The sequence below is a fragment of the Lipotes vexillifer genome, unplaced genomic scaffold (assembly GCF_000442215.2).
Source record: "Lipotes vexillifer unplaced genomic scaffold, Lipotes_vexillifer_v1.1 scaffold269, whole genome shotgun sequence".
NCBI lineage: Eukaryota > Metazoa > Chordata > Mammalia > Artiodactyla > Lipotidae > Lipotes > Lipotes vexillifer.
Genome location: NW_006799885.1, coordinates 1145679 through 1164716, shown reverse-complemented (window position 1 = coordinate 1164716; position 19038 = coordinate 1145679). Strand labels below are relative to the sequence as shown.

Genomic DNA, 19038 nt, shown 5'->3' with positions numbered 1-19038 from the left:
TGTTGTGCTGCTCAAAATTCAAACTCCAGGTTGAAAGTCTGAAACTGGCCTTGCTTATGTCACATTCTTCTCTCTTGACCAGAGGAGAATAGGATACTTAAATCTGCCCCTCTGGCCTGTGTCTAATGGGAAGCTGATATTTCCTTACGTTATATTTTCAGAAATAGGAAATGGATGCAGAACAGCCAACCCACATACAAACAAATTGATTCATTCAGATTTTTAGAAAATTATTTTAGTTCATTTATCTATCACAAATTTAAGACGTAGTTGTAGTCCACGTAGTTTGTGACTTGGCTATTATGAGCTCATCAAGGCCCCCCTGTCATTTTTCACCATTTTCTATTTTTGTTCTATATTTTCTCTTCTTCTATTTTCTGCCCTTTAATTTTTCCTTTGTCTTAATTTAGTATTGTTTGCCTGAGAAAGGTTCAGAGGATGACAAACAGCACATATATTCATCTCCCTTCCCTCCCAAGATTCCAGCGAAATAAAAATGTATAAGTCCTGAAATGAAGAAACATACTAATAATAGTGATAAAAATAGGGTAGGAGTTGTCAATGGATGTGGGATTTTCTAAACTGTCAGAAGACACGAAGCGGAAGGGAGCAGAGGGAAGGGTGAAACAGTAGAGAAAGCTACAGCTCTGAAGCAGCTGAGGATAATCTTCCAACAAAACCCTGGAGTCACTGCCCAGCACCTAAAGGTAAAGAAGAGCAAGGGAAGGAGAAGGGGGGCTGAAAATAAGAGAAAAAAGAAAGTCTGAACATGATTCAATTTAACTGTTCAACACCCTATGTAACTCCCTCACCCCCAGACAGAGCGCAGGAAGGAGTACTTTAAACCATAGCACTTTTTTTTTTTTTTTTTTTTGCCGTATGTGGGCCTCTCACTGTTGTGGCCTCTCCCATTGTGGAGCACAGGCTCCGGACGAGCAGGCTCAACGGCCATGGCTCACGGGCCCAGCCGCTCCACGGCACGTGGGATCCCCCCAGACCGGGGCACGACCCCGTATCCCCTGCATCGGCAGGCGGACTCCCAACCACTGCGCCACCAGGGAAGCCCAAACCATAGCACTTTTATAAAGACTTTCAGTGAACTTTCAGGGGGAGTTTAGGTTCCAGGTGGACATGTTGGTCCTCAGGGTTGACTCCTTGTTATTCTGGCATAGAGGGCACAGCCTGAGAGCTTGTTCCCTAAGCTCTGATCCTAAAAGAAACTCAAGGAGATGTGGCTTGCCCACCTCATCCACAGCTATGAAAACACTCTCCCAAGGAGGAAACATGGAAAAGAACAGTCCTATTCAGACAACAACAGAGGAAACTCACATCAGAAATCTAGTCCTTCTCTCTTAAATATGAATTGACATCTGTAGCATTGATGCTGATCCCCCCCCCATCATCCCCTCTTTCTTATTTTCCATAGTTAAAGGATCTTGATTTTTAGCAAGTCATATGGCTACACAAAATAAAGATCAAATTTTCCAACTGCTCTTGAAGCTAAAGGTGGCAATGTGATGAAGTTCTTGCCGATGAGATGTACCAAGAAATGATGTGTGCATCTTCTTGGACAGAGTGCGCCATTATTCCCAGTTCTAGGTGGGGAAGGGAGAGGAAGTAATGAGAAGAATTATATATGGAAGAATCAGCTCGAAGAACTTCTATCCGTTCTGTTACTCATTCAATTAACTCAAAAAATATTTTTGAACACATACTATATACTAACCCCTGTATCATTCCAGGGAATTCAGAGAAAAATAAGACAGTCTTTGCTCTCAAAGAGCTCACAATCTTTCACTGGAGATTTACTCGTTTAAACCAAGCACCATGCAAAGTAATACTCATTAAAAAAGTAGGTCTAAGGGAAGGAATAGAGAGAGGGAGAGATGAACTCTGTTCAGTTAATTCTGTGTGTGTGTTGTAGGGTCCTCAAAGTTTTCATAAGGTCCTGAGCCTCTAGATAAAATTGCATCCTTTTGTTGTAGAAAACAACCTGTTTTCATTTTTGCCTTAAAACAGTTTGAGTCAGATTTTTCTGCCACTTGCAAACAATGTTCTCTAACTGAATTCCCTAGTTCTACGAAATCTTGTGCTAAGCAGAGGAGAAAGAGAATTAGCCAAAGAACTGCCAGTGAAAAAACAGCAAAGCAGGAGGAATAAGTCCAAAGAGGCAGGAAGGAGCCTCCAAAAAGCCACGCTGGAAGAGTCTCATGTAGGAAGGAAGGTGCATGGAATTCACAGACATCGAACCTGAAAAGGCAGGAAGGACTGGAACAGAATTAACACAGGTCACCGTGGAGTTGTGTTAAGGTGCTGCTAGAAACTGGGAAATGAGTTCATGAGAATAGAATGATCCTTACTGATGTGAGGGATCGCATGGAGCCTAGTCAGATAGTCACAGTGATCAATTGAATGTATAGTGTAAATTTACTTGGTGGAAATAATTTAGTAATTTATTGCAGCAAATTAGATGTTGGAATGAAAGTGTGGTTATGGTTGTTATGCTTGTAGTCCAAATAGAATCGATTTATGGTTAGTAGAATGATTGGTGTGAGCAGTATTGCTGGCTTTCCTACAGTGCGTGACAGTAGGCAATGAATAAAAGCCTTGCCTTCCAGCACATCTATATTTGGTGGAGTAATAAACAACAGCCTCACTCTCTTGCCCTCTATCTGTATACGACAATGAGCTAGGAAGCTCACTTTCTTACATTTATATGTGAGAGGAGGGATGAAAGCATGGGCTGGGATTAACAGGCTGACATTAATTGGGTGTAAATATAAAATCCTGAGTTTCAGGGAAATTTTTAAATATATACATATAAAGACAGGACGGAGGAGGAGTCTATGTAAGAGACCTTGGGTTTTTAGCTCACCACAACTCAAAATTGGATTCTCTTTCTGGAGACAGGATTGGGAAAGGTATTTGCATGGGGCTGGAAAAAGATGGTTCTGACAGCAACAGAGGCTAAGGAAGGACTTATTCAGCTGGTTAAAGTGACTTCGGGTCTTGAGGGTCTTGATTCCCAGCCTGATCGTTTTTCCATCAATCTGTGGACGACAGGGAAATGTTGCAAAATACTGAGGATTCGGTGCCGTGAAGGAAATGATTCAGGGCGGCAAATTCGAGGCTCTTCGGTTGCGTGAACTAATTTCTGAAAGAAGTCTAACTTCTGAGAGCAGTCTGGCGGGAAAAGCCTGCTGGGTCTGGAGACGCCGCACAGCGCTCAGTAGGCTCCATCCCCTCTAGGCTCCGCCCCCGTGCCCGACGAGCCAGGAAACTGCCCCAATCCCGAATCCCGGTTTAGCCTAACTCCGCCCCCGCCCGACCCTCCCCGCCCCCTCTGTGTCCCTGGAAACGCACTCGCGTCCTCTCTCTGCGCCTGCTCTGCAGGGTGCGGAAACTACCGCGGGAGGAGAGGGCAGCGCCGGCGCCTAGCACCTGCCCGCGGTCGGGGACACGCTTAGGCGGAACGGAAAACCAGAGCTGTTCACCAGGGCTAGTCCCTCGAGGTTCGTGACGAGGTTCGTGATGAGCTCTTAGAAGAGACGAGTCGTTCTTTCAGGCAGTCCTTGCCCTGACCCCGACAGACCTTCCTCCGTCAATCTAGGGGCTCAAGCTTCCTGAGCCAAGGCCCTCACCATTTACTTCAAGAAATGCATAGAAGGAGGAACGCAGAAAGGCGCTCTTCTTGCCGCCCAGTTCACCCTGTGAGGGCAACGGAAAAACTAAACAGGAGTAGGAATAAATCAATTAGTCCTGTTTAGCACTGGATGGGAGCGCAAGGGAACTGAGATGCCCTCGGTTTTGGTAGATAACCCAGTCTGTCATAAGTTTGAGAGATCCCTAATGTCACATTTGTATAAGAATATATCAAAACACATACATATTTCAGATGTATTGGCATTTCATTGACTTAGTGATTAGTTTCTTCCATAGGAGCTATACTTTGTATGGTTTGCATCTTTATGGTTTGCATCTTTAATCATCGACATAAGTCATCTATCACAGCAGGATTTTTTTTTTTAAGTTTATCTAACTGTAAAGTAAGTACCTGGTTTTTGTTGTATGAATAAATCTTATTCCATTATTTGGAGCAGGAAGGGGGGTTATTCTTTTAACTAATTTTTAACTTTTTTCCTTCTCTCCTTTGCTGTTATTCTTTGCTTCCAAATTTTCAGGCTGAAGTCTGTAAGCCTGGAGAGGCATTCAGCAGTAATCTCCAAATGTAAGTCAAATGAAACATGGCCTGCCTTCAAACACTTTTCCCACTTTAAATTTTGATTTAACTGTCAATAAATGTTAGTTAGTAGGAAATGTGTGATTTCTATTTATTTAACAACCTAATAACCTACCACAGAATGCTAGATGTATGCAAAAATTATGATACAAGGGATAAACATTTACTGACTCTTTAAGCTATTTTATGTGATTTTTTTTTTTACTCTTTTCAGGAGCAGATTATTGATATTTCTTCTGTAGTTTTCTTTAAACTTTCATAGTAAAAGAGCTTATGGTGATAATATGAAAAGTTCCAATTCTTATCAATGATTTTGTTGGGGATAGTAAAATCATATTTATTTTGAACTCTCTTGATGACACATGATACATTTGCTTGCTGTGGTTTATTGGCTTTATTTCTCACATTTCAGCTTTTACCCCAAAATGACTGAATTCTGGAGACAGTGGTCATCAGCCTCAGACATAGTTACTCCCAGGTAGCCTCTGCCTATACAACTCTAGGCCTCCCCCTCCTTTGTGTTTCCTGGTAAGGATCTCTGGGGATCATGAGCAAGAGGGCTACTCTTTGAAGAATTTTACCTGGGGACCAGAAATTTAAACTCACAACATGGGACACATTCAGCCTGATCCATCCCTCTCAAACCTTTTATCCTGTATTTCTCCATTCTCGTTTGTTTTTGCATGTGCGGGCCAAACTTAGAGACTGTAACTGTGATACAAGAGCCAACCAGGAGATCAGAGAATCCACCAAATCTCTTCTGAATACCAAGAGTGGAATGGCTAAAGGCAGCCTTTTGATCTTTGTCTCAGCACCTGTGGTGGCCCGAGTAGACTGCCCGTTTGGTAGCACTGGGGGAGCTGCCTCTCGGTCCCCTAACAGACTGCGTCACCCTAACCTCCTGGGGCTAAGCTCATTTTGGTACCAGCCAGAGTAGTACCTCTCATTATCCTCCCTTATATACCTGAATCTGAACCATTCCCCTTCCTGCAGTAGCACCCACTTTATCATTCTGCCCTGACCACCCCCATTCAGAGTTGTGCCTTGAGGCTTGCCAGCAGGCCTTGCAATACTTACATTAAACTAAATTTAAGAGTAAAGGTGCTCCTGCTGCTAATGTTCTCAGATCAGAGAGGAGCAAAATGAAGGAACTGGCAGCTGAAACTTTAATGGTTGGAAACGTTGACTCTGATTTTGAAAAAGAAAAATCGCAGTTGATCTGGGTGACAAAGAAGACGTTTTCCTCTCCTTGTATATAACATTTGCATGAGATTTCATTAGAGGCTTATATTTTCTAGGAAAAACAGCCTGACCCAAGTAAACATCAATAAGGATAAATTTTATGTCCCAACCTGGTAGGCCAGTTCTTGGGAGGCTTATACACCTTGATGGGAAATGTGAGATGGATCGGAGCTTCTGGGGTTTGATCCCTCTATCTGTGTACAAGTAGGTGGGTCTTCCTAGTTTGGGGAGAAATTACAAGTACTCTTTTCTCGTTTTGAAGTTCCTTGGGGAACCCTTCAAAGGTCCCTGCAATTATGCAGAGATACCTCTGCCCAGTGCCCTTGGTGACCAAAGTGGGAGCTCTCAGAACAAAGTCTTAATTTGTCAGGGAAGGACCTGCGTGCTGAAGCCAGCACAGGCATTGTTTCTTTCCCTTTCCAAATCTCCTGGGGGCAGAGAGGTCTGGGTTAAGACCTGAGATGGCCCAGATTTGCTCCATATCCTTGGAGGACTCTGGAACGTAGAGTCTTCACAGCTTCTCTGAAATAGGCTTACAAGAGGTAGGTTTGGGGTGCCTTTGCCCTTCAAATCTGTACACAAGGTCTAATCCTGTTAGTTTTAACTTACCACATGTTCTACGTAATGTTGCCATTTAGTAAGTTCTGGTTATCCAGTTAACTCAAAGAGTTGATATAACATGTGATCAGAAAAATAGGTTTTTTTTAAATACAAAAGAGTTAAGTCACTATATTAGGAAGTTATGGAGTATAATACATTATGTTTCTAATGTTTGTTTCAGAGGAGAGGACTAACACTTGCTGTTTAGACTGAATGCTTTGAAGCTATAACTGTATAAAAATAAGTTGACCTTATATTTCATGGATCATACCATGCACGGATAATCTGGGTAATATCAGGATTCTGTTATATCATGACACTGATCTCCATTAGAATATTCTCTTTAATTATGTGAATAATTATTTTCAGGCTGGAGTAATAATCTTTTTTTCAGAAACAAAACACTGCCTATTTCTACACTGAATTTCAAAAGATTTTCCCTCAAATCTCATTGCTTTCCACCCTCCATCCCCCCATGGCTTTGTAGCACTAGAGGAATATCTTGTCTCTGCTGGCCACAGATGGTACTACCTCGGCTGTGACCATGTCTGTCCACCTCTACCATTCTCTGTCACCCAGATTTCACAGCAACCTCCAACTGGCCTCCGCTGCCTTTCCTTCTGCGCCCTACAGTCTAAGTCCAAAAGAGAAGCCAGAGTAATCCTTTCAAGGTGTAACTCAGACCATGTCACTCCTGGGCTCAAAATCCTCCAATCAGAGTAAAAGTCACATTTTTTTTACAGTAACCTTCAAGACCCTATACCATCAGAACAGCACCAGATTTCTTCTTAGCTTCTCTGACTTCATCTTTTTCTGCTCTTATTCGTCCCTTGGCTACTGGCGAGCAGCCGATTTTTACAGTGGAAGAGATGCTATGTGACTTCCAAAGCCAGGCCCTAGAAGGGGATACAGCTTCCATCTGGCTTTTCTTTGGGTACTTGCCTTTGGAGCCCTGAGCTGCCACCTAAGAAGTCTGAGGTTGCCATGCTGAGAGGAAGCCCAAGCTGTATGAGGAGGTCACATGTATGTGTTCTGACAGACAGCCCCAGCTGAGGTCCCAGCTAGTAGCATCAGCCACCAGTTACATGAGTGAAGACCTTACAGAAAATTCCTGTTTCCCACCACTGAGTTACCCCCATGCTTCTGAGTCTTCCCAGCAGAGGCCCCAGTCAAAATTGAGGAGAGAAAAGCCATCCATTCTCATTGTGCTTTCTCCTAATTCCTGACCCACATAAAGTAAAAGACTTTTTTTTACTTTGATTATTGTTTTAAACCACTACATTTTTTTAGTTGAAGTATAGTTGATTTACAATGTTTCAAGTATATAGCAAAGTGATTCAATTATATATATATATTAATATATATATGTATATTCTTTTTCAAATTCTTTTCCAGTATAGGTTATTACAAGGTACTGAATGTGGTTCCTTGTGCTCTACAGTAGATCCTATTGTTTATCTATTTTATATATAGTAGTGTGTATCTGTTAATCCCAAATTTCTAATTTATCCCTCCCCTTTTCCCCTTTGGTAACCATAAGATTTTTTTTACTGCATCTGTGAGTCTATTTCCATTTTGTAAATAAGGTCATTTGTATCATTTTTTTTTAAGATTCCATATATAAGTAATATCATATGATATTTGTCTTTCTCTGACTTACTTCACTTAGGTCCATAATCTCTAGGTCCATCCGTGTTGCTGCAAATGGCATTATTTCATTCTTTTTATGGCTGAGTAATATTTCCACTCTGTGTGTGTGTGTGTGTGTGTGTGTGTGGTGTGTGTGTATGTGTATCATATCTTCTTTATCCATTCATTGGTCAATGGGCATTTAGGTTGCTCCCATGTCTTGGCTATTGTAAATAGTGCTGCTGTGAACATGGGGGTGCATGTATCTTTTTGATTTAGAGTTTTCATCTTTTCCAGATATATGCCCAGGAATGGGATTGCTGGATCATATGGTAACTCTATTTTTAGATAGAAAGGAAACTCCATACTGTTTTCCATAGTGGCTGCACCAATTTACATTCCTACCCACAGTGTAGGAGATTTCCTTTTTTTTAACACTCTCTCCAGCATTTATTACTTGCAGGCTTTTTTATGATGGCCATTCTGACTCGTGTGAGGTGACACCTCATTGTACTTTTGATTTGTATTTCTCTAATAATTAGTGACGTTGAGCATCTTTTCATGTGCCTGTTGGCCATCTGTATGTCTTCTTCGGAGAAATGTCTATTTAGGTCTCTGCCCATTTTTTGATTGGGTTGTTTGCTTTTTTGATATTGAGCTGTATGAGCTATTTGTACATTTTGGAAATTAATCCCTTGTCGGTCACATTGTTTGCAAATATTTTCTCTCATTTCATAGGTTGTCTTTTCATTTTGTTTATGGTTTCCTTTGCTGTGCAAAGTCTTTTAAGTTTAATTAGGTGCTATTTGTTTATCTTTGCTTTTGTTTCCATTACTCTGGGAGACAGATCCAAAAAAATATTGCTGCAATTTATGTCAAAGAATGTTCTGCCTATGTTTTCCTCTAGGAACTTTATATCCAGTCTTACATTTAGGTCTTTAATCCATTTTGAGTTTAATTTTGAGTTTAATATGGTGTTAGAGAATGTTCTAATCTCATTCTTTTACATGTAACTGTCCAGTTTTCCCAGCACCACTTATTGAAGAGGTTGCCTTTTTTCCATTGTATATTCTCACCTCCTTCATCATAGATTTGTTGACCATAAGAGTGTGGATTTATTTCTGGGCTTTCTATACTGTTCCATTGATCTTTGTGTCTGTTTTTGTGCTGGTATACTGTTTTGATTGCTGTAGCTTTGTAGTATAGTGTGAAATCAGGGAGTGTGATTCCTCCAGCTCCATTCTTTCTCAAGATTGTTTTGGCTCTTTGGGGTCTTTAGTATTTCCATACATATTCTCAAATTTTTTGTTCCAGTTTTGTGAAAAAATACCATTGGTAATTTGATAGGGATTGCATTGAATCTGTAGATTGCCATGGGTAGTACGGTCATTTTAACAATATTTATTCTTCCAATCCAAGAACATGGTGTATCTTTCCATCTGTTTGTATTGTCTTCAACTTCTTTCATCAGCATCTTATAGGTTTCAGAGTACAGGTCTTTTGCCTCCTTAGGTAGGTTTATTCCTAGGTATTTTATTCTTTTTGGTGCGATTAAACCACTACATTTTGAAGTGATCTGTACACTGTTGTAGCTATGTGCTCTCTCAGGGAAGCTGTCTCCTTGTTGAGAATTGTTCTTAGCATTTATCACTTCTAAGGGAAAGGCTTTATTTGTGAGTGAGAAGGTTTTTAGAAGACAGCAAAGAATGAAAAAATTTTAATTATTGATTGTAACAGGAGAGAAAAGCATGAGCATTTGAAATCTATAGCTGTCCTAAAAATCTTCACTTTTTAATTGCAACCAGCTCCACTAACAAAACCCATAACAAAGCTCCTAATTGTCTGAATCTTCAAAGCATTTATCAGATTTTCTCCTTTTCCACTTTGTGATGGAGATGCAGACAAGTAATAAATTGGCCAAAAGGCAGATAGTAGAAGAAAATAATGAGAGAAGTAACCTGCAGAATTCACTCTCTGAGCTTCATGACTGAATAACAGAGCTATAGATCTACACACAGAGGCATTCTCAGCTCAGACAACTGACTGTGGATCTCTAATAATGTCTTAAAAGATTCTTTGAATGATTTATTCTTTAAAATACCATTTCTGGTTTTTTTTTTTGGTAGTCCAAAATGACCACCCTGCCCGCACTGCGCATGACACGCCCAAAGCTTACGGCCTTAGCCAGACAGAAGCGGCCATGTTCCCCCAGAACAATTCCAAGGTATGTGACCCTGGCTTTCATTTTTTATTCCTACAGAACGAATTTCTTGCAGTAAAAAATGTAAATAACATATCTCAGAAAACAAAATTGTTTGAAAACAGAAGTATACTGTTATATTCAAATTTGCTGTTTCAGAAGGATTGATGAACCTCATTCAAAGATTAAGAATATATTTATTTAGCAGGCTAGCACTCATTTGATCATTTTATTTTCTATTACCATTATATTGTGCTTCCTGTAAAGCTTTGGAAATACATTTCCTTTTTAAAATACGTGTGGAGAATCGAAAGCAGAAACTTTAGGCATGAAAGATGTATGGCATCTAAACCACAAGGTCCCAAGCACTGATTTCTGTTTTGGAGGAAGGGTGACACAGTCTTACTACCAGGGTAAACTGGCAGGCACGATTTAGATCGTGAAATGATCCTGGGGCTTGAAAATGCATCATCGAACCACCACTGCCTGTGAATGTCTGCTGAGCTTATGGAGTTTTCAAATGCAGCCAAAAAACTGCAGGGCAGGAACTTGATGTATTTTATCACAATTATGAATATTAACTAAGATTGTGTTATTTAGAAATTTCCACTTATAGTTTTATTGATTTTTAGTAATGCACATATTATTTGTCAATATAAACCTATATATAGGATAGGTGGATGTGGAGAAAAACCCATTTACTTAAGAATGCAGAGTATTTTAATGTGTTGGTGTTTTATTTGTTTACACACTGAGGTTAGTATTCTTCCCTGCCTCTTTCCACTCAAGAAAATTAAAACCTATATATAGGTTTGATTTTTTTTTTATGCTTGCCTTTCAATTCCTACAAGGCATAATGATCAAAGTATTATGAGACTACTTTGTTCTGAGAAGGACCATACCTCATTTTTGGTATTTCTGGCAAAGACCAAAGCCCCTGGACCAAAATAAATACATTCAGCTAGACTACCATCAAAGTTCTTTGGTAATAGAATTGAAAACTGTAGAAATACTAAAATAGAAGTGTAGAAAATTGTAATTTTATTTTCAAATAATGTGAAAAACAGAAAATTTTCAATAGATGCATAATTCCAGTATATACATTCTTATTTTCCATTTTCCTTTTGAATAATGTGAAGTATTTACAAAATCTGAAATAGCTAGCTTCTTCTTCCTGTCTTTTGTAATAATTGAGTTACATTTTCTTTTCAACACGAGCAAAAACATAGCCCAGTCTCACATCCCTAGAATAAGAGAGATTTTAAAGAAAAAATTTTTTGTATTCATTTTATTGAAGAAAAACATTTTTATCATAACCATTTAAGGCAAAGCTTTGTATCAACATTCTCCATTAGCTTCTGAATAAAAAGGTATCTGTGTATCCCATACTCCTATTGTCATAAGATGTTCATAGGCTGCTTATTTTTAAAGGTGCCACGTGTATGAAGATTGAACATACTACATGTGTAATATATTTCTCATTAAAGTCTTCTTAAAATCACTTTCACCTTGAACTTTTAATAATAATTTGAGTTTTATGTGTGATTTTAAAAACCACTCAAACAGCATGTCAGAGCAAAATTCTGTAATGTTTGCAACCAATAATTTTAACACATTTGTATCAAATAAATATTATTAGTTCAAGATCATGTGCCAAACAGAATCTGACTTCTGTAGCTGGAAAGTTATATTGTGAGAGAAAATGAATAAAATGGAAGATCTTATAATGCTTTGAGGAGAAAACCCTATTTACTTAAGAATGCAGAGTATTTTAATGTGTTGGTGTTTTATCTCTTTACACACTGAGGTTAGTATTCTTCTCTGCCTCTTTCCATTCAAGAAAATTAAAATTTTGAAATTATCAATGAACAACCTAACTGTATAGCTTTTACAGAACATTTATTATCTATGATATTGTCCCCAGAATATTTCTGTTCTTCTGGTGGCATTTTATATGTTTGGTAGCTTTTCAACTCGATTTAAGGCAGTGCTTTATTATTTCTTTCCATTTCATTTAGGTCTCAATTGATCAAAGAAAAAGACGACATAGATCATTATCTGGAGGTGAATTTCAAAGGATTGTCAAAAGAGGAGGTTGCTGCGTAAGTATATACCTCTTAAAGGTACTTTAATATAAAGTTTGTTTATTCTGTCTTGATTCTTTATTGAAATTTCAATTTTCCTGGGCAGTCCACTTTTTCATTGGAAGATAGCATTTAAAAATTAAAGCTCATATTAAATAGTGATAAATCATGTCTATTGATCTTACACATATCAGTCTTTAATTTTATGACTTTCAAAATTCTCATATTTACCAAAATATTATACTATCATATTTGCAATATTTTAGTTAATTCTGTGTCATTAATTGCTTAATAACTTCCATTTTAAGGTATATTGCCTCCATGGGGGAGAAAAAAACACTTTAAGAGAAGGATTCATATATCTTTTTTTCCTGGTGATTTTAAAAAAAAATCCCTTACTAATGTATATTCTCTCTCCTGTCAAGAACCCACAAAAAGAATTAATGGATCATAGTTTATTGGTTAATTTAAAAATAATTCTAAATTGCCTGGATTTATTTTTTTAATGAACAAAGTAAACTTTGCCATTTTACGGCTAGTCAGAACCTAATTTATGATCTGAGTAAAAACAGTATAAAAATCCAAGTAGGTTAGTGAGAAATAAATAGAAACCTAGAATAATAGCTAAACAGGTTTAATATTTCTTACCTATAGACTTGGTGACTCTGTTACCAGATTTTTATATGTAAGTATTGACAAATAGAAATCTTATATATGTACATGCATCTTACAGAATTCATTAAATGATTCAACTATTCAAAAATATTTTATACAATAAATGCTTTTAAAAGATTGTCTCTATTAATGTTGCCCAGTGCTATGGGATTCCACTGATAGGGTACTCCTATTGATGGTTTTGGTATAGGTTTTCACATAGTCTAAAATTCTAAGTCTCTTGATATATTTCATTAGATAATTGTCAGTATGCGTATAGCATGGAAAAATGGAATAGTTCATTCTATCAGTAGCTGCTTTATTTTATAGAGTGACAAAATTTATAGTAGCTCTAATCACTGTCTTCCTTGGAGTTGTATTGACTGCCAAGTGTAATATCTGGGACCTTTGGTTTTTAACTGCTATTCTAATTGCTAATTCATTAGCTTTCCATGGTAGCCTGTTGGACAAAATTAAAGGTCAGTGTTGTCTGATGATACAATTCCTTCTTAAAAGAAAAATATATATGAGTGATATTTGCTTTGTGATTTAAATATAGTGATATCTAAATAGCTATAATTGGCTTAAGAATTAGAAATTAAATTTGGAATTAAACTTGTGCTTCACATATTTTAACAAATTAGACATCTATATACTTAAAATCTGCTTTCAGTCTGCACTGAAGAAAACATTATTATAAGACAATGCAAAATAGGCTATGTTAATGAGTGTTCTGTTACAGATATTATTTTTTTTCACTAAGGATATTACCGAATTGATTTCAAATCCATATTATGCTACAGAACACAAGTAGCCCTGGGTAATTCTCAACCCTTACTGCTGAATTCTCCTTAAAGCTTCCTACACTTGAATACTTTTTTATATCAAAGTTCAAAGATAGTGGGTGCAAACCTTAGTAGGAAGGTAACTTGTACTTGGCTCACTATTATGCTCCTGATTGATGTACCTTGTAGACCTTGCCCCAAACAAATTGAATAGCATGTAAAGGAGAAAATTGATTTCAGCATCTCTCAGCAGCACCCAGCAGGTGCCATGAGGAATTATGCATATTCCAAAGAATTTCTGTGTAAAACTTTTTATCAGCCGTTGAACTCTAAAAGATAAATTGGTCAGCAAGCATTCATTAAGTGCCTACTTTATATCTAACACTAGGTTTTTCACAGAGGGGAAAACAGTGTTATTTTAGTATAAAGTACTTGGTCTTATCCTTGTCTCTATTTGAAATAATACAAGCAGGAAATAAATATGCAATGAATGAGTTGCATAATTATACTGTGAGGTGCAGCCTAGAGGTCTGGAAAAAAATCAGAGAAAACTAAGATGTTGGATAAAACTTGCCAAAGAAGACAGATTTTGAGTTTGATTCCCTATCTGTTAGCATTACAAAATGATCAAATTGGTGCATCACAGATCCTCAGTATACAAGAATATAAAGGGGAGAAATTGGTGAATCAAATTTCCAATCAGGCAAAAGCAGTATCTAAGATATATTCTCAAATTCTTCTCTAAACTGCCTTATTCTTCCCTAAGATGATAACAGAAATATATACTTACATAATTCATGTACACTAGCTTTGATATCCTGTAATATGGATGTGTTCTTTGTCTAGTCCCAGAATAACACTTCATCATCTACTCCAAAACATACCAACCTACTAATACGTAAACTCACACTCTGTGTCCCTCCTATTGCAATGGGTGGAGAGTTCCTGTTCTTGTCTAAGGATGATGTCTCTACTTGTGCTCTGGATACCATCCCCTCTTACTTGTTCCAAGACTTTCTCCACAGTTAAATGTGTCTTCTTGCTATATCATCAGTTTCTCCTTTTCCACTGAAGCAATCTCCCTAGCATTCGTATCTACCCTAGTATCTCCCTTGACTTCTTATCCTCCTCCAGTTTCTACCCTATTTTTCTGTACCCTTCGCAGTAACCAGAAGCATTGTCTACATCTTTCCACATCCCATTCTTACCTCAATTGACTCTAAATAGATTTCCAGACCCAGAACTCACTGAAATCTGTTTACTGTGACTGATGTCCTCCATTTTTATCACATCTAATGGTCATGTTTCTGTCCTCATCTTGCTTGATGTCTTCACATTATTTGATAGAGTTGAATACTCTCTCCTTGAACATTCTGTGCTTGTGGCTTCCAGGATGCCATGTTCTATGGTTTTCCTCCAAACTCTTCAACTATGCTGCCTTCAGTCTCCTTTGCTGGCTGCTTTTCTGTTTTCAAACTCTCAGTGGTGGATTGTTCTAGGGGTGGGTCTTTGACCCTCTACTCCAGCTACACTCTCTACCTAGATCTAGTCCTATAGCTTTAAATACAAGCAATACCTGATGGCTATCACATTTATGAATCCAGCCCTGACCTCTCCATTAAGCTTCAAATTTTTATATCCTACTACCTCCTTGACATATTTACTTGGATTTTTAATACATATTCCAAGGCTAACATGGCCCCCCACTGGACTCTTGCTTTACCTCTGCTGCCCCTCACACTCCCCCCCGCAATATCCCTCCCCCAGTCTTCCCTCAGTTCAGTAAATGGTACCAAGGCAGCCTTGAGTTTCACCTTGCCTTCACCACCACTCCGCCATCTAATCCATCAGTATGTACTATCAGATATAACTCCAAAACTTATCCTGTGTTCATCTATTCTCTTCATTGCATAGTCACCATCATCTCTTGCCAAGATCACTAGAAGAGTCTCCTACTTGCTCTTCTAAAATCCCCTTGAATTCCACCACAATTCAGCCACCAGAATGACCTTTTAAAAATTAGATCATGGGGACACTCACCTGCTTAAAACCCTCCAAGAGCTTCCCATTGGTCTTATGATAAACTCTAAACTCTTCATCATGACCTAAAGCTGTGTGTGATTTGGACTTTGCTGACCTCTCTGGCCTTATCCCCCATTCTCCCTACCATTCACTCCTTTCAGTGTGGCCTTACTGCTGACACTTCTTGTCATGCAGGTGTCGCCTTGAATGTGACCTCAGTCTGCTATTCCCTGACCCCATAATCAAGGGGCCCTCACCCCACCCACACTTATTCCCAGTCAAATCACCTGGGTGTATTTCTGCAGTCAGCTGGTCCTCATCTTCTGTTGGCAGTTTGTACGTCAGCTGTGTCATCCCTAGTGGAATGGATGCTCCACAGGACAGGAACATGTCTGTGTGTATGCCACTGTGTCCCCAGGGCTTAAACAGGGCCTGTCACGTGGGCGGAGCTCAATAACTTGCTGTTAAATGAATAAATTAGTGAAGAATAAATGTCGGATTACTAACACCATGAAATAGGTATCCTGCTGTGAATATTTTTTGATTACAACATTTTTTAATTCAGTGTTGTAGGTAGCTAGTTTAACTGTTGTATTGAGGAAGTTTAATTCCTCAAAAATGTTATATGTTTACAAGTAAGAGTATAAAATTTAAGTGAGTAATTGAGCAAGACAAGCTAAAGTAGTTGTTACTGGAATGGTCAAACCTAATTGATGGGGGATCATTTTACTTTGGAATGGGGTAAAATGGTTCAAAGGCAAAGGGCTTCTGAGTTTTTTATCATCCACATTTACAGAAGGAATTCTACTATACTTTATTACTTTTTAAGTGACCAGATTATTGCTGTGCCTAATAGGTATATTTTTTTCAAACGTATTGTACTAAAGTATAACATATTTGACACTGGTAATTTGACTTTCTTAGATAAGCCGTTGAATAGTCCATTGATAGTATTTAACTGATCTTTACCAACTAAAGAAGAGCATGTTGTAGTTCTGTACTTTGTGCTTTTTTATTCTGTACTATATTATCAGAATGCATTATTTAAGTGATACTTAAAGTATCACTTATTATGATATCATAATTGCTCTGAGTAGCTAAGTAATAAAAGTGTATTTATAGATTCAAATAAAATTTTCTGGGGGGCAGTTTTTACAGCTTTAGCTGTGTATATGAGGATACTAATAAGCAAAATTATCAAGGGACAGAGAATGTTAATCTGCTCAATATTATTTTCTGCTTCAGATATCAAGTTCTGTTATACAGAAGAATAGATTTAGTTCAAAATTGTGTACATCTCTAAGATATTGCTTTCTTTCAGAATATCTTTCAGCGTCACCAATTGGTGTTTACTGAGCGTCACTTGGGCAGCACAGCCTTTCTCTCCTGCCTTTGAACTGTATTATACTTACTCAATTAAAGTAAATTAGCATTTTGCCCATCTTAGGTTTTCATCTTGAAAATATTCCAAAATTGTCTTCCAAAGGTGCTTTTACAAACTACAGATATACTTGTTTTGAGCAAATTTAGCATTTGGATTTGTACCATGGTCAGGCACTCAAAGTATCTGTAACAAGGTGCAGATGTTTATTCAGGATATACTATTTCATGATAACATTATGGGAATTTAGGCCCCTTTAGGTGAGCTCTTCCTCTGCTTCATTCATCTTGTTTACTTTTGAATAATTTTTTGATATCATCTTGTTTTCTCTTCAAAACATTTTGCGTCTCTTTTAAAGTAATAAATTAAATTCCATGCAGAGGTTTGCCAGTTAAACTTTCTGAAGATGCCAGTTGCTGAATAAATGATCACTTGACTAACAGGAATAGGCAGGAGAGAGAGAGAAGGAAAGGAAGATGACCCTCTTTCCTTCTAAGTAGCAAATTGGGTTTTAAGATCTTCTTCCTTATTCAAGAAAAAGAGACAGGATTTTGGTGCTCTGAAGTGGAGAGACAACTATTCCTTACTTTCTCCTGAATGTATAAAAAAAAGCAACAGCAGAGAATACACATGGGAACACAGGAGAGATGCCACTCCTTTTCATTTTTATTATTTACTTACTTATTTACATTCTGAGACTGTCTTCCACAGCAGATCTCTAAGTTGTGAAACTAGGAAAGAAAAGAATTTTTGACAATAAATTTTTTAAAAGGAATATTGATATCAATAAAGTTTACAATTTGGTAATTTAAAAAAATGCAGTTGAAAGGCACTTTTAAAAATTGTTTAATAAGTGCAAAAAGGATCTCAAATTTACACCAAAGCCAAGTCTAAATAAATACGAAAGGAGGAAAGATTTCAAATGTCAGCGGAACACAGAAATGCCAATTTCTTAGGCATTTATGTCTTTATGTTCTTTAAAAGTTTGCTTTAACAGCTGCATAGCACAGGAAGATCAGCTCGGTGCTTTGTGACCACCTAGAGGGGTAGGATAGGAAGGGTGGGAGGGAGATGCAAGAGGGAAGGGATATGGGGATATATGTAAACATATAGCTGATTCACTTTGTTATACAGCAGAAACAACATTGTAAAGCAATTATACTCCAATAAAGATGTTAAAAAAAAGTTTTCTTTAAAATATTATTTTCACATATGGTGTTTAAACTTATCAGCTCTAAATAGACCTAAAAAAACTCTTTGTAAGGGAAAAGCATAGGAATCATGACATTGCAGCTCTGGCTGTTAGGGGAGATGATTTCTTCCTCAGCTGGAAATTTGGCTTTGCTACTTAATACTTCTGTAATTTTTTGCAGGTTACCTGACTTTGCTAATCTTTGATTTCCACAACTATTTGGAGACCATAATAATAATAGTACCTTCTTGTGGAAGTTAAAAGAGATTCTCTATATGAAACACATGTAGACAATTCTCACTTCAGCTATTATCGTTAACTGTCATTGATCATTTTTCTTTGGCTTTTAAAAGTTATAATGTAAATATCCTAAATATTTTGCATTAACTTTGTCTTGATATAGGTAGTAATATTAATTTATCATTTTTCTTTAAATATGTATAGTTACATATTTACTTTGTGCTAGGTATCATATTCATCATGTTTAGAAGACAGAGTTTTTAGTGAGATACATTTCAAACAGTAATGCTAACTAATGAGGGGAATTTTTTTTTAATTTCAACTTATAGTAAACTTTTCAGGAATTTTTTATGCTGTACTAAAAATATAATTTGCAGAGCCCACTGAGCTATTGTAAACGGTTTCTTAAAATGTCTATAAATTGCTTAAACCTTATTGTTACTACCGTAAGATTGCTTTAAGTATAAACCTACTGCTTTAGAAATGTGTAGAATATAGCCAGAGAATGTGACTTTTCCTACAATAGCTCATAAACCTGGAAGTGCATAATGGCACTCTATTTAGAAATCATTTGGGAAATTTAGTAATGAAGAACAAAGTGGTAAAAAGGCATAAGCACCCAGGTACTACAGAGGTTTAATCAGTTGGAATTAAAAGTGGGGTGAACAATGACCAAGCCTCATCATGCATATAATTCATGGGGCAAGATTACTTTACTAAGTTGAGCTTTGTTTCTGATATTGTGTTCTGTCCATATTAAGAAAAGCTT

At 37.5% G+C, this 19038-nt stretch overlaps 1 protein-coding gene across 1 annotated transcript in view; it reads left to right on the top strand.

Annotated features, from left to right (window-relative positions):
* The first annotated feature begins 3392 nt into the window (after positions 1-3392).
* TTC29 (tetratricopeptide repeat domain 29) overlaps positions 3393-19038 on the top strand; it is a 255359-nt gene continuing 239713 nt past the window's right edge. Inside the window, exons 1-4 of the mRNA XM_007472002.1 lie at positions 3393-3450; positions 4182-4228; positions 9838-9935; positions 11930-12013. Of these exons, the coding sequence (XP_007472064.1) occupies positions 9844-9935; positions 11930-12013 (176 nt within the window). The 5' untranslated portion in view covers positions 3393-3450; positions 4182-4228; positions 9838-9843. The remainder of the gene's footprint in view (positions 3451-4181; positions 4229-9837; positions 9936-11929; positions 12014-19038) is intronic.